General features: G+C 36.6%; 2 protein-coding genes across 6 annotated transcripts in view; one reads left to right on the top strand and one right to left on the bottom strand.

Moving 5' to 3' along the window:
* ppp3cca (protein phosphatase 3, catalytic subunit, gamma isozyme, a) overlaps positions 1–4136 on the top strand; it is a 19009-nt gene extending 14873 nt beyond the window's left edge. The window contains exons 13-14 of one of the 5 annotated variants that reach the window (XR_003787063.2): positions 303–1584; positions 1853–2036. Coding sequence is in view for 4 of the 5 variants with exons in the window: in XM_029163496.2 (XP_029019329.1) it covers positions 303–532 (230 nt within the window). In the remaining variant the exon portion in view is untranslated. Of the gene's footprint in view, positions 1–302 lie in introns of all 5 variants that reach the window. The other 4 variants (XM_029163498.3, XM_029163497.3, XM_029163499.3 and 1 more) reach the window with 4 other exon arrangements.
* Positions 3928–16268, bottom strand: adam28 (ADAM metallopeptidase domain 28). The gene is made up of 22 exons (XM_029163495.3): positions 16047–16268; positions 14509–14597; positions 14306–14382; positions 13919–13997; positions 13710–13786; positions 12947–13130; positions 12760–12822; positions 12561–12632; positions 12207–12376; positions 11624–11705; positions 11171–11304; positions 10568–10745; positions 9053–9142; positions 8572–8767; positions 8349–8454; positions 8096–8252; positions 7803–7883; positions 6667–6757; positions 6463–6565; positions 6204–6297; positions 6028–6123; positions 3928–5736 (listed from the first exon to the last, which is right to left on the bottom strand). The coding sequence occupies exons 1-22, from the start codon at positions 16102–16104 to the stop codon at positions 5704–5706; spliced, it is 2310 nt and encodes a 769-aa protein (XP_029019328.1). The 5' UTR covers positions 16105–16268; the 3' UTR covers positions 3928–5703.

The following is a 16268-nucleotide window of genomic DNA, read 5'->3' as shown; positions in this document are numbered from 1 at the left end:
GTATGTCCTAATAATTGACCATCTAACAGCTTTCCCTACTTAAGTCCTCATGACCCCTGCCACCTTCTGTCTCTAACAGGCATTTTCTATTTACCCTTTCTGCATCTTCAATGACATGTTCTCATGACGGTTTTATAGCAGTATGAATTTTCCATTTATAACAACTATACAATGTCATGGCATGTATTATGCCATCTATTTTTTTAGATTATCAAAGCAAGGTTTGGACTGTTGTATTTGCTGTCTCTGGGTTCTTCTGATGGCTCAATCTTGTCTCCTTTCCTCACCTCTTATTATCATAGCTACCATTGAGGCAGCTAAAGCAAAAGGTATGCATGGCTGTGTGGCTCCTATGTTTGTTTTGTGCATGTTGCTCACTCCTTTAACACAGCCCCTCCTAAAATATGAACTTGTTTGTTTTATTGTGCCCCCTCCCTATTATACTGTATTTGTGGTTTTATCCTCTACACTCTTCTTTCCTGGTGGCTCTTGGTTTTGTAAAACTTTGTGGAACACTTCATTTACAAGGTGACATTAAAGCAATACGTAAGTGAATATGTTTATGTGCAGTAGAAAAACTTGTATAATTTATTGTATTGTACAAGTACATGTGATATTAAGATAAATTAAATTTTCTGGTACAGCATGCACAAAATTATTTATTTAATATTTTACTAGCTATAAATTATTCAGGCTTGTCAGCGGACAGACAGCATAGTGTAAAACCTGCGTCACAGCCATGCTAGTTATTGTGTTCAGAACTTGACATGTGTCTGGCTGACAAGAACCTATTTGTAATAGCCACAGTAGTGTTTCTTGCCAAATGTGGCTCCCACTAAGACCTGTCTAAAAAAAGGCCAGGGACATCCCTGCCTTGAGATATTTTCAGCGGGTAATCCTGTTACACAGTTCAGCTGTTTGCATATTGTCTGCCCACTCTGAATGGTAGGTCGTGGAGAAAAGCTATGTTAACATACAAATATTCAAGAAATGGAAGGGAACAAAAACTGGTAGGGCAGAATATTGTAAAGCATTAGTTCACAACCTAATGGTAACTGTAATATAGTTTAATCCCATACAGTAAATTTGTTGTTTTTGTCTACTTACATGACAATCTATCCACTCCACTATCCAGGTTTTTAATGATAGCTTTTTAGCTGTATATTTATAAACATTTTACTTAAATTTTTGTTACCATTAGTTTTTTCTTACTTTGTAGCCAGTTATTTAGACATTTGTTCATCCTTTTAGTTAATTATTTCAAACCACCATTAAATCACTATTACTGTTGTATTAATGACCTACATTTTTAGATGTGAACATTTCTTTCCTCAAAGGTATAACTTTTATATTAATTAAGTAATAATTAATTATGAATTCATTATGAATTAAATTATTATTGATGAAAATAATAATAATGTTTTGGCAGAACCCATTGACAGATGGAAATGACTTTTTCATTATATAGTTATCTAGTTTTGTCCTTGAGAATTTTGTTTCTACAGTTTGCCTGTCATTTACAAGTTTGCTTTTTACTTGCACACATTTTCTATCTGGTTTCCTTGGCTGGTTCGGGAACTTTCCGTAAGTCCACAAAGTGTGAGGCGTTACTGTTGTAGCTTGTCCCACTGATGTGTGAACACTAGTCATTGTTTACCTGTGCATGTGCTATAATCACTGAGCCTCTGTACAGTGATAGGCTGATACCTTGTTTTGTGTCTATCAAGTAAAACTAGCTTTAATCATGATTGTTTAAACTACATGATATGAATATATTTTACTGCAGTACAATGACAAGTTCAAATGTTTCCACTTCTGAAAACTTTTTCTTTGGTCTCTCTATGCCCATTAGCCATTCAAGGCTTTTCTCCTACAAGGAAAATTCGTAACTTCGAGGAAGCACGCGGGCTGGACAGGATAAATGAGAGGATGCCGCCTCGCAAAGATGGCCAGCAGCCAGATGGCACCGTGATCAACACCAACACTCCTAATAAGAATGGCACTGATGGATAGGCAACAAAAACACCTTCCTCCCATCTTCACACAACCCACATCCCCTGACTCATAGCCATCAACATCTCTCTTTCTGTTTTCCCTGTCTGTCGCTTGTACTGAAACTGCCTGTCCATCTTCTACTCGCCTACATTTGGGTGGAGAAAGGAAGCTGGCAAATGAGTAGATTAAAAAAAAATAATAAAAATTAAAAAAATGGGGTCCACAGTACAAGGAAAACACTCCCAGTTTAAAATATAAACAAATGTGTGAGGAGTTATTTGGGGAAATTTTAACCTTACTGTATTTATTTAAATATATTAGCTACATTGTGTAATAGCAACAAATGATTTTGCAGTTGTTCAAATGTATATTGTAAACTTAAGTTCTAAGTTATACATGTCAAAATGTCACAATTTTGTAAATTTAAACTCAGTTAGATGAAGCCCTTGCTGTCCAGGAGATTTAGCCATTTTTTTTTCGTTAGAAAGGGATGGACAAATCCTGTAGTCTCAATTTCCCCATTTGAATTTTACAAGGTTTTTTTTAAGCTCTTAAATTTCTATATTCAGTGCAGTGTTTGCATATATACTTGTTGGTACAAATGTAACTAATGTATTAATAAGTAAAAGGATCAGAACAAATACTGCAGTTTAATATTTTATATTTAAAAGCAGAAATTTGATGAGTCATTTTCCACAATAGTTTCCAAAGAAGCTAAGTCAATCTTTTTAAGTATTTTGACTTCTGTGTTCATCACTATAAAAATGATTTATATAGTATGTGCAATGATAGCTGCTTTTACTGGCTACTATGATTTGTATTCACCTGAAGGCAGCTAGGATGACCTTGTTCTGCTGAACCAAATAATTTAAAGTATAGTACAGCAGGCTTTACTCTGTCACCACAAATACATCCTGGTTGGATGATTTCTTCTTGAGATCCTGCTCATAAACATGACAGCATGAGAAACTAACTGGCACAAAATGTTTCCTCTGCAAACAGTTTTCAGGCTTAATTTGCTTATAAACTTGTAAAAAGGAACTGCTGACCACCCAGTCCTTGAAATAGCATTGGGAATTTCAGTATATTTAACACAATTATGGGAGTTTCAGTTGATGTTTTTTTGACGGACCCTAAACTTTTGCTTTTGGGGCTTTCCATTGTTATAAAGTTGTATTAGTGTCTCCAGCTATTGTTGATTATACAGTATGCGGATGTTTTTTTGAATTGTGATAACTGTATGTATGATATAAGGGATGCATTTGATGTTCAGTGAAGTGACAGCCCTTTGATGATGCTGGACACAGACACATTCAACCGAGTCATCCCTCATTGGCAGGGATGATGCTATTAAAAGGTACAGTACCACCACACAGCTCTCTATCAAGGACTAGCAGTACTGTAATCATCTCAACCATGGCTGACCTATATATTCTGTATATTACATTACAACTTATGGTCATACCAAAATGGGGGACCAGTAAAAATCCCTCAAATTGCCTGTAAAGTTTTTTTTCTCCTCTTCGGTTCCTTTGGTCCGAACACCTTTACTGTTCTCACAGGCACTCCCAACCCTTTAAACAATCAATTTAACTGGTGCTTCGACACACCTGACTGTAATTCTGTTGTTTTTGTAATCCAGTAAGGAAATGAAGAAAAGCTTTAAAATCCTTTTAGCACGTTTCTTTCTGACTTGGGGAGTTTGTGCCCATGTGCCATACCATCTTGGCCACACATCAAGATCACAGATCGGATGTGTGTTTGTATGGTCCAGGAGACATTCAATTATTCAAAAAGTGTCACTAGTATTAACCTTGAAAAGTTCATCATTTCCAAAGCATAATTTTTCATTTTGTTCACTAGATATGCGAAAAAAACAGTAAAAGTAAAGTATTTCAGTTTACAGTCAAAGTTACTGTATGACATGAAGACTTGTTTTGAAGGTAAGGCTTTATTGGGTGAGCCATACAGTATGTTGACCTCTTGTTAGGTCCTATACATATCTTACAGAATGTAAAATCTTAAAATAGCTGAAAAAAAAGACAAAGAAAAAGAAAAATACTTGTCATGCAAGGCAATGAAATCTTTTATGTAGATGTATCACAAGAAATTAACAAAATAAAAATACAGTGTTTATTTGACTTTTCTTGCTTGTTTGCTCTTTTTTCCTTCAAAGCAAAGCTGTAAGGTTTGGGTGTTAACACAAACACTACTTAAGATAATAGGAATTGAGACTCTATCAGTCCACTGTCCCTTCTCCTGTATACCCTGCTACTGCTGCATACAGTGTGAAACTTGATGGAGATACAGTAGAATATTGCATTCATTGACATCACTGTTTATAAAACCTCAGTCAACTTATTAAAATTATTCACAAAGTTATCCTTGGTGCATTGAAAAACATAAAAGTAGCTGTACAGTACTTGTTATGTTTTGGCACACAGCGTTTATTTGTATAAAATTCCAAATTATAGCTCATATCTCATCTCTTTTATTGCGAGCATTTAGGCTTAATTCCTTGCTTCCATGGAAAAAAGATATCCAGTTAAGTCTTTTTATCAGTTTCCCACATAGACTTTTGTTAAATTTGACATTTGCTGTTTATTTATATCACTATCACTATAGAAATGTCACAGTGGTTAAACTATTTTTAATATTTTAATCTAAACATAAACTGTAAAAACTGGAAAGTCAAGCTAATGATGTTGCTGTAAAGTATGTACATGTTCACATTGTATAAATATCTACCTAACGTCGTTTACAGTACACTGTATATAACCAGTTATACTCACAATATTATTATCATTGTTATTTTTTTAGTGAAGGCGCTGTATTAGCATTAACTAAATAGGTTGACACTGTAGGGTGAATACAGTTCAAAATTAGCTATGGAATATTCATCTTACAAAACATAATAAAAACAAATACAACCTATCCCAAGCCTGAATATGAAAGTGCTTCAAACACAACATGAGTCCCTGAAATTACAGATCAAGTGCATGACAAGCAAGTAACAATTTTGACACAGATTTGCTGTCCCACACATTACTAGCCCAAAGCAGTATTACCAGATTAAAGTTTGGTGACTTTAGTCTTTATTAGGCACATTGACCTTGAGAAATTAGGTTTTCTATTAGGTGATAGTACTCACTTATTATCTCGGCCAGGAGCCCTCTGACAGCGGGGCGGAAGACGGGCTAGACATCTGTACACACTGTCAACCACTCATGACAGACAATTTGAACTGAACCCAGACAAAATGTCTTTTTGTCTGTGGGTGACAGCCAGTCAAATGTGTACAAACCTCCTCAGAAATCAACGTTCAAGCTTTACTAAGTTCTGTTTCATTTTAAAGTAACATGCATCTTTGTGTACATTCATGGGTCTACTGCAATAAAATACCTGCAGTAAATAAAAGATGAGGTCCATGGGTGCTGTGGTGCAAAGTCTGCAAATGTGTTTTTAAAAGTTCTTTACTTTAATATGTTTTACCATTAGTGATTTGGCAGATGTTGTCATCAAATACTTTCTTTCAGTCAAATTTGGCAACACTGATAAACCCTTGGGTATTTCAGTCAACAATGCAACAACAAAAATGCAAAAGAAACATTTATGCCGGAACACCTCCAAAAAAAATCTTTGCTTCTGTGGAGGATAAACAGCTCCGCTAATCCTCACTCCTGCTTATAGGTGGCACTTAGTGAGATGTCAGACTTTAGGTGGAGGAACTGGCCTCAGAGCCTGAAAGAAAAAGCAAAAACACTATCAACTAAACAAACTCAACCTGCTTGTTTGCTTTCTTACATAGAATGAGACTGAAAACAAGCTAGCAAGAAGAAGAGGTTGCAAAAATGGGGAAATTGCTAACCTGGTTTTGTCTAAAGATACAGTACGAACTGGCTATCAATTATACCTATAGCTAGTTAGAGTTCCTGCTTGGATCTTATACTGTACATGTGACTGAGATCAGGTGTAGTACACATAATCAGCCCATATGAACTTAAACACTAAAAGTAGTAATCAAAAGTTTACCTGACGCGCATTTATGTAGTTGTGAGCTGGAGGTGGAGGTTTGATCCCTGTTGGTGGTGGTGGAGGTGGGGGTCCTTTAGGTTTTGGCATTCCAGTCTAAAATGTGAGGTATTGTTAGGAAACACACTGAATAGTTATTTAATGTACGTACAGGATAGTATATTTGAACGCATTACCTGAGGCACTGGCCCTGGCTGGAAAGGAACCTGATCCCTCCTAAAACCTGGGTTGTCGTTACTCACAGCCACCTGTTTTCTGTTGGTGTTTGCACTGTTAGAAGAAATTTAAACAGGTCATTTGGATATATGTTAAGAAGAAATATTCTTAAGAAGAATTTAAAAAAACTTTTGATCAACAACATCTCTACAGCAACACATTTTAATGACTCGTTAACTAAGTAACGAACAACAATTTATTGTAAAACACATTACTTACGTTGGTATCGCGGGAGTCTGACGTTTTTTCCAGATGAACACCAGCATTACAATGATACCCACTACCACGAGGATAACACTCACTACAATAGCAGTCACCACGCCTGCAGAGATAAAAGAAGAATCTGCTTAGGATGCAGTAAGTAATGAGTAGTACTTATTCTGTACATGTAATTTTATGCGGTTCTGTGTGTTTGTACTGTACCAGGAGGAGAAGCGAATTGTCCTTCCTTTGAATCACAGTTAGGATACATCCACCCAGGCTCACACTGACAGTCACTTTTGTGATTGCACACCTGAGGACAAAGGAAGTCACACACATTACCAAGTTTTAGTTTTCAACTTAACCTTCAAAAAATTCCCTTTCGAGACCCTTGTGTCAAAAAAGGGCCATGCAACAAAAACTGGTATAAAATCATCATACATAATTTTCACTTTGTAAATCCCCTAAACAACTTCATACCTGCCCAAAACTACAAAACCATGCATTCTGTAATGTCAGCATTTCATCTTAAAGAAAAGTAAAAGTTGCAGGTTTACAGTTGTTTAAGTAAATTACATAAAAAGCAGAAATAACTATTGATGTATGATCATTTTATAGCAGTTTTTATGTGAAGATATCCGATGTAAACAAAATGTATAACTTCAGTATAAAAGACACTGAATTGAAAATGAATCAAAAATTCTACTAACAAAAAACATTTGTGACAAAAAGCATGCAAGCAGCTGTAACACAGCCAAAACAAAACAAATCAACAACTGAAAAAACAATGCCAAAAATGTTAAGGGAGGCATGAGGGGTAATCAGTGTGTGCTTGGCAAATACAGAATACTGCTTTGAGTGGGGTGGGGATTCTTTTTGCAGCAACTTAAAGTAAACATAAACAATTTGCAGTATATTTACTATATTGTGCTGCTTGATTATTTTAATGGCCTGTAGTTTTATCATTTTACCATTAAAAATTTGTAAACAAATAATAGTCATAAAAATCACAAGCATCCTTCAGGATTAGGAACTTAACAATTTAAGATTCAGAGGATCTCAGCTGTGGGACAGTGGAAGCACTGAATGTTGCAACAAAGTAATATGGGATGACAGGTCACACTGTAATTTTTGTGACAAAGCAACAACATTCTTCTGTTATTATTATTAGTCAGGATAAAAGACCATAAAAGTGCTATCAAGTCAGAAAAACACAAGAGTGTCCTTCAGTACAGCTACATAATATCAATAAAATCAGTTCTACCACATAAACCTAACGACTAAACCTTAACTACAGTAAATATTTCCGTAGTTAGTAGCTGATGTATTGAATAATATTAGTATTGGCATGTACTTACAGCATGACCAGGGCATTTTGCAGAACAGTTTGTGTTTCTATAAGCTGTTTCAAGCTCCACACACTGACTCTGGCTGCACACCTTCAAGACGGACAGAACAGTTAATGACACCACACAGTGTAGCACTGAAGTTTTTGAACAAATACATTTTCAAGATGACTTTACATAACACAATATTATAGTCCCCCGCTGTGGGACTAATAAAGGCATTCTATTCTACAATATTGTGATCGATGACATGTTTGAAAATGATATGATATTAAATTCTCAGAGACACTAACACAGTGTATTACCTTTCCATTCCCACATTTAGTCCCAGGGTCCACCTGACCATAGTCTTGAGTGTTGTCGTCAAAGAAAGCGGCCTTGCAAGCGCCGATCCTGACCATGCGGCCATAGTTTGGGTCTTCATTACCACCACTACAGAAGAGCTTCCCACACAAAACGTCTCTGGAAAGGGGAGAGTTTATATGTTGAGACACCATATTTTCCCAGTAAGTATCTCTTGTAATTGTAACTGTTAGACGGTATTTTGCTGAGACTCACTGTTGCTGGCAGGGGATGTATTGATCTTTTGCAGGACGTTTGCAGAAGGCATAGTAGAGTCCTCGCAGGTTGAAGTCATAGCAGCCCGGAGCAGCCTCTGCAGCACCTGGTGATAGGGACAGATTACATGGGAGTACAGCATACAGTTAATGTCCCATGAATGTTCTCTTATAATATAAATATCATAAAATGGTCCAAAATCTACCACGAACAAGCCACTCACTTGATCCATACATCCTGACACACTGGTTGGGCCTTTGTGGGCACTTGCCATTAAAGCAGTACCCCAGACCTCCCTCACACGGGAGACCATTCACCGCAAAGACGTCCTCGGGACAGGTGTCCGTCTTCCCGTCACAGTATTCTGCCAGGTCACAGTCATCCTGCTTCCTGCGGCACTCCTGGGTGCGGGGCAAAATCTGTGTGGAGGCAGAAGGATGTTGTTTTACAGTAAATATCACATCATTGATCCTTTACCATGACGATACATTACTTTGAAAGTCCATGTTCCAGTGTGGAATGCGAATGAAATATGAATGAAATAAATAATTTAATCTGTGATTTGTAATACACCAAAACATCCATTAGAGGGCTGTGTTGGACCACATATGTCCAAGCATACAGTTGTATAGTATATAATACAACTGTAATAATAGTGGTTGAAGCAAGTCCAGTACCATTTATTATTCATCTCATTTACTCACCTTACAGTTCTTGCAGCACTCGCCCTCAGCGCACTGAGAGCCCTCTTTTAATGAGCAGGTGGTGGCATTGCAGCATGGATTAGTGCACTCCTGCAGAGATGGGACATAAGCCAGTAGTCGTCATGCATTTTAGTTTGACTTGGTTTTTAAACGGTTCTCATGTCTGTCAAAAAGAAGCCAGTTGGAAATGTTTAACTAAAACAATAGCCTTCATCTGTAGTGCTAGAGTTTTGCTACAGACGATGAAGGGAATCAAGGGCTGTTGCAGATTTGTCTTGTCTGCAATTTTATCTGACTTAAAGGTAAATCTCCATGAATGAACACAGAAAATGTCACTGAATTAATTGTTTTAAGGTTTTTGTGCTTCCTAAAACTCTAAAGCAATTAGATAACAAAGAGATGATGTCCTTTTAATGGGATCAAGGATCTTTTGCAACAAACTACCCCTGTTGCATTCAGAACAACCCCACCCAAAAGCTTTCCTTTGAGGATTTTGTTTTGGGCTTACAGGTCGGCTGAATACCTGCAGTGGTGAGAGCAGGTCTGAACAAATTAACAGCTCAGCTTGACTCTTGTTGGAATGCAACTTTAAAGAAAACTTGTTTTTCTGTTTACTTCAGAAATACACTCTACTTTACAACAAGTGTACGACATGACGTGTACCAAATAGTTTAGTTTAATTATTTTGTAGTATCGTTCTTGTCTTGTAGTTCACCTACATTTTGTGTAATCAATTCTATACTTGGCCTGAACTCGGTTTTCTTTAAGGATGTTGTCTGGTAGATGGACATTGTTCAAAAAACTGTAAAACTACATGTAAAAGATCTGCTTACATTATGCACTGGTACATTTCAGACAGCTTAATTCCTAACAATCTACTGACTGAAGAGTCAGGCTCAAACAAAGGGAAAAACAGCACATCACCTCAGGGCACATACTTTGCCAGAGCACGTGCATTAGTGGTTCAAAATCCATCCCTACTTCATAAGCTATTGCTATGCATACACTTAACAGTCATAAAGATTTTCAACACATTTCCATGCTTATATAAAATTAATGTTCGATCTTTTACTTTTAGTTCATACTGAATAATTCTAAAACATTATGAAACACATATTTTACATTTCAATTCAAATTAACTGGACCAACTGGACAGCAGGGCCAGTCATGTGTAAATTAGATGTAAATCCTGCTATTTTTGCTTTCAGTTTGTGAAAAACAACAACTAAGCTGATTAAAGTTAGTCCCCAGTTTAACATAACATCAAATCTTCAAAATGCAGTTCAAAGCAAATATTTTACTACAAACTGAATAACTTTGATTTAATGTATTTTCTCTAAAACATTTTATTATTTACAGGTTTAATAAAGTGTGCTTGTTATTTGTTTCAGCATCATGTTAAACACAACCACACAGCGTGAAATGGACATTAAGTGGCTTTTCAGCATTTTGATATAAGATAAAAGATCAAGTTTACCCAGAAGCATAAAACCATTACTTCTAAGTGATATGTACCTCTACTGTGCCGCAGTCACACTTTTCTCCAGTCTCCACAAACCCGTTCCCACAAACCGGAGGAGCTACAATACTGTTGTATTGTGGTTTGTCCAGGAGGCAGCTGGGGTTGCGACTTGTCAGGTAATTTTCATAGCTATTGGTGCTGCAGCTGCTGAAGGTTCGAGGAATGATCCAGCTGAGGAAAGACAATACATCAGACTGGATCCAGGTACAGTAGTTCAGGTCACACATGAGTGAATGCAAAACAAACTGCTGGACTAGACATTTTCACTACCAGTCGCCTTCTAACCAAACTTCTAACCAAAACTTTCTAACCAAAACTTTCTAACATATCAGTTCTGAGCCTAAACCCAAACCCAATTTTCACAGTCACAGATCATGTTTCAATTGGATTCTATATTAAACAAAACACACCAATGGAATTTCTTTCAAGAAAAAAAGACACTGGAGTGAATGAGTTTCTCATAAGTTCCTTCTTAGTTTTAAATAATTAATATAATACTTATGTATATTATATATTATTATATTATACATAATTATTATTATAATATTAATTTCATATTATGTATTAGTATTACTGAACATAGTAGATTCCTTTACCTGAGGGCTGCAGCCATGATACAGCTCTCTCCAGAACAGGTGCAGATACTGGAGTCATCGTGGTTCATGCCGAGGTTATGGCCCATCTCATGAGCCAGTGTCGCCCCCACTGCAATGGCCTTGTCATTGTGATCCTGCAGTTTGTTGCAACAGATCATGAGTGGATATGAGTGGAACACGTCCATCAGCATTTTCATCAGCTTAAAGCAGCTCACACCAGAATGAACGTGATCAAATGTCCAAAATCTGTTGTTTCCTGTTTTCATGCTTCTTCATTTCCCTGAGTCTAGACAAAGAAGTGACACTTGTCTTTTTGTTGGCTGGAGTAAACAGAAGTTGAGGTTATTATGTCTTATTTTTCCCTCTCCAGGTTCAAAAACTAAATAAAATAGAAATTTGTTTGATTCATCTTTTTATTTTAATGGGTCTCTACTACTAAATAAAACAAGTTACCTGAATTACCCCGACAGAGTGACCGGAACAAAGGGTCCCAACAAAGGCCAGTCCCACAGTGGATCCTTCAAAGTCAATGCCACTGAAAGAGAAGACAACAAATACATCTATTAAATATAAATCTACGGTATGTACTATACACTGTGTGTGTATGTTTGTCAATACATTTATTGTTTATTTTATTTATTGCTTCATAGACAAACTGTACAACCTGTACAAGCTTGATATGTGTGGGAACCAATAATGTTGCACTTTACGCATGTATGCAATTTCCACAACTATCAGAAACTGTAGAAACATATCAATGTGGTTAAACTTAGGAAATAAAACCCGGTAGCTGAAGCAACAAGAGCTTTAAACTTCCTTTTATTAAATAAATCCAAGTGCAACTTCCTCTGTTCTCAGTGCAACTCCTATTATTTTTCACATGAAGTTAAACGGTCAATAAAAGCGAGCGATAAAAGCCCACCCCCTCTAAAAAAGATTCACAGGTTTCCATTCCCACATTTAGTCCCAGGATCCACATCACCTATTAAAAATCTGATTCAGGTGATGTTACACACAACTAAGCTTTTTTTTTTACCTGATGAGATGTGCATTGTCGTGATTTTTCCTTTTTATCAGATCACTGTTCCTCCAGTTCATGAAAGCATCCAGGTTTGCTCCTGCAGGAGGGGTCACTGTGATTAGGTCACCACCGGACCAGATCTCCAGTCCCACCAGCGCAATGAAGGTCCTCAGGGGCTTGTACACCTAAAGGGGATCACACATTTTGTACCAAATATACACCGAACAGTTTTGTATGCAATGTTATGCCTTAAATAGAATTGACAGTATGGGGAACATATGAAAACTCATTACATAACAGCTGACTGTGTCCATTTGTCATTTATGAATAATAGACTTTGCCCAGGAAAACTAAAAGCACATGACTTACCAGATTGACAAAGTTAACTATTTCAAATATCCTTTTTCTCAGCACCGTCTGATCTTGCTTCCACTTCAAGTACTAAAATAACATGTTGCTGTGTTAGAGCATTTTGTTTTGGTTTATATCCATTCATTTGAAATATTCCACATGTTGATTGTATTCATGCATTAGAATTAGACAGACACACATTAGTGTCTTACTCTACCTCACGGTTATCTGCCACAAGGTAGAGCTCAATATATTTCTGTTGCTGGACAATATTTACACCCTGGAGAACAAAGGAAAAAGGAGATATGTTTAGTTCATCTGATGCCAAAATACAGTTATTTATCTGTTACATCACAGTTTCACACCATTAAATGATGCATAGTGTAACAACAGATTGCGCTTACTCCTGATCTGGAGCGACTGCGGCCTGTTGGGGGTTCAGGGTCGGCACCCCAGCTGGTGTTGGTGACGCCACAAACTGCAGGTGTGAGGTTCTGATCGCCAACTGTCATTACTGCATGATCCCCCTCGTCGTCACCAGACAGGGGCTCGATCAAGTACCTCTGGGCAGATGTTCGGAAGTAACCCCTGAAACAAGATCATGAATTATTTAATGTCTTTACACTGCATGAATTAATGTTATTAACATTACTGCAGAGGACCTGAAACTGACCAGAGGCCAGATGAATCTTATAGTAATAGACTGGCCTGTTATATATGAACAGAACTGCTAAAGTAATGTGATCCAGGCTAATGTTAGATAATGTAAAAATGTACAGTTAATTTCATTGATAGTGGAAAATAAATCATAATACTTATATGTTTAGTCATCTTGTAATTTAATGCTAAACTGACAGGAGCGTTTGGCAGCTATGGAGCGTGATTATGGCTTGACTGCAGTTTTACTAAGGAGACAAAGGTCAATATTGTTCTGTTTGCCAACAAGTTTGTCATTTCGAGCCAGGAGTTTCTAATAAAGGTTATTAATTTTTATTTTAACCATAGGAACATTAGGCTTTACACTATTAAATAACAACAACTAACAGACTACAGAAACCGGCTCCTTTGCGTTGCCTTTAGTGGTTTTATTAAATAATTTAGTAAAGTAACTTAAGAAAATGTTACAATGATATATTGAAGAGTTGATTTACTGGTTTGAGGACTGACCTGAGTCCATCACATGTGCTGATGCTTACAGATGATTCGCTGTCATTAACAATACTCCCATGATAGTAGCAATGATCCTGGTGAAGACATGTCAATGGCAATTCACTCAACTCGAGCATACAGTAGCATAGTATGATTTATAATTATGGGAACGAGACATTTAGAAACATGGAAGTGAAACTTGTCTATGAATGTACAATCACACTTACGATGTCATTTGGTGCTGTGGTGACTCGCGTTCCATCTTTCTTGTAATAGGTTTCGGTATAGTCTTTGGTGAGTAACTCACTGATGATACAGTATAAAGACAACATCTCAACACAACACACAACACACATTTCCTATGACTTCATTCACTTGAGTTATCTTTGACACCTGAGAAAGCGCACATCAGTTTGTTACTTAGATTTGTTCAGTCACACAAACGAAAATGTAAAAAAATTAAGTAAAACCAGGAAGTTGCTCTGAATGAATGTTTCAAAATGGTCTGACATTGCTTTTATTATTCTCCTTCTACAGTACCAAGTCTCAGGCACTAAGACTATGTACAGTTTTAATGGTAATGTTTTACAAAGCTTTTGACAGAAAATACTTACACATTTTTTTGTAGTTGCATTTCAATATCTTTTCTCCCCACCGTCAATGCATAGTTGATAGTGTCTGGTCGGAGATGCTGAAATAAAAAAAGCTGTTCAGCTGTGGATTCAGAATTTTATATTATTACACTATATATAATATTATGCCCCAACCATGGTATCACTGTTACTGAATCAGACATTAGAGAAACACAACAATGTACCTCTGAATGCCTTTTTCTGATTGTGTGAAGTTTGATGGGTCGAACCACTTCATAGTCCCTCACATCTTCAAACACATTTTCATGGTTTTCTGTGCAAATACAAACATTGTTTATTGGTGTATGGTGTAAACAAATGTTTTCTCAGGATATATAAAATAAGTGAATTCTGATCTCCTGTGGTTTAAGTTTTAACCATATCAATAGGTTGTTTTAACGTTTTTAATAGAAAAACATAATTAAAAGCTGTACTAATGTAGCTAATCAACACCAAATGGGGGCAAAATTCTTGTTAAACAACACCATACTAGACTTTAGCCTACATAGATATTTAGCATGGAGAACAAGACCTGCTGTGAAGCCTGTTTTATTTCTCAACATGTTGTCGTTAAGTTGGATTAGAACAGGGTGAGTGCGTAGAGGAATTTCAAAATTAGATTTTATCTTTTCTTGAGTTTGTGCTTTCAAGTTCTTTTATGCCTCATATCTGTACTGATAAAAACACAGACATTCAGAGTCCTCAGACTAATTCTCCAGCAACAACTCATGGGACATTGTTGGATTCAGATCATATTTTATTATGTAAAAAAGTTTTAAAAATTTAAGTGTTAAAGTATGTGTTTATAAGGAGCAACATATGTTAAATGAGATGCTAATGTTTGTGCTAAATGATTTTGTTATTTTACAACAGAATATTTTAAGTCAAAAAGGGTGTATATAAATATGAATGAAACCCCTCCACAATTAAAAAATACAGTAGTTCATCTAGTGTTTTCAATCACATTTTTTATTTTAGTACAATTAATTGCAGATTGTTTAATGTCAGATACAGTAGATGGTAGTGATGTACATGTACAGCAAAGACCTTGCTGATACAAATAAATTGATTAATTTATCTTTATTTCTCATAAATTCAACTTGTCTGACTGGATCATAGTGTAATGAGAATAGAGTTCATTAAACAATGAAACCTTGTGGTTTGTACTGAAATGAAACAATCCATTACATGCTGGATTGAAAAGTCAAACCATGCTGTACCTCATCTGTTGTTATGAACTATTTTACCTGTTACATCATTGAATTTGCTGCAGTGTCAGTTTTGGCCGTGTGTGTTTACTAGGTGTGCAAAGGAAATGAGTCAAAGTTAACTTAGCCAGCCACACAGTTACACCTGAGAGGGTGCTGTTATTAGTCAAAATCCGGCCACTGCCAGTTTTCAATCACTATGTCAAAATCTATGTGGCAACAATGTAACTTCAGCAGTTACAGTATGTGTTGATGTTACAACAGGCTGTTGCACAAGTAAATGCATTAAATCTGCTTTACATGTTAAACCCAAAACTTTATCTATTGTAGGAGAAATATTTTATTTGGAGAGAAATGTCTATTTTTACACTACTTAAGTATCTTTAGCTTTTTTTATAAGACAGTTTTTTATATAGTCTAAAACAGGCTTTGGATAAAGAGGACAAGTTGAACCTAGGTTTTAGTTATTAATTAGCTGCCATGCCGAGTGGAGGTAACAGTATCCAGTGACTTACCTGAGAGCCTGAATGAGGCTTTTAGGATGAGGAGCCACAATAGGAGCGTTGGGATCATTGTCCAAGCGCGGAAGGTTGCTGTCACTGAGCAGACGGGGGAGCAGACCAGGCTTTAATGCTGTCTACCTGCACTGCTGTGTTGCCATTGCTGCAAGGCCACACCTTTAACTGCCCTCCTCGTACCAGTCACAGACACTTCCTCACTGACAACTTTACAGCTCC

The sequence above is a fragment of the Betta splendens genome, chromosome 9 (assembly GCF_900634795.4).
Source record: "Betta splendens chromosome 9, fBetSpl5.4, whole genome shotgun sequence".
NCBI classification, from domain to species: Eukaryota; Metazoa; Chordata; class Actinopteri; order Anabantiformes; family Osphronemidae; genus Betta; species Betta splendens.
This window is presented reverse-complemented; position numbering and strand designations above follow the sequence as displayed.

Coding starts and splice junctions, on each gene's coding strand:
- adam28 (XM_029163495.3), bottom strand. CDS start 16,104: ATGATCCCAACGCTCCTATTGTGGCTCCTCATCCTAAAAGCCTCATTC. Junction 13,787..13,918: donor CCACAGCACCAAATGACATC/GTAAGTGTGATT, acceptor TGTCTTCACCAG/GATCATTGCTACTATCATGG. Junction 12,377..12,560: donor TAGTTAACTTTGTCAATCTG/GTAAGTCATGTG, acceptor GATCCCCTTTAG/GTGTACAAGCCCCTGAGGAC.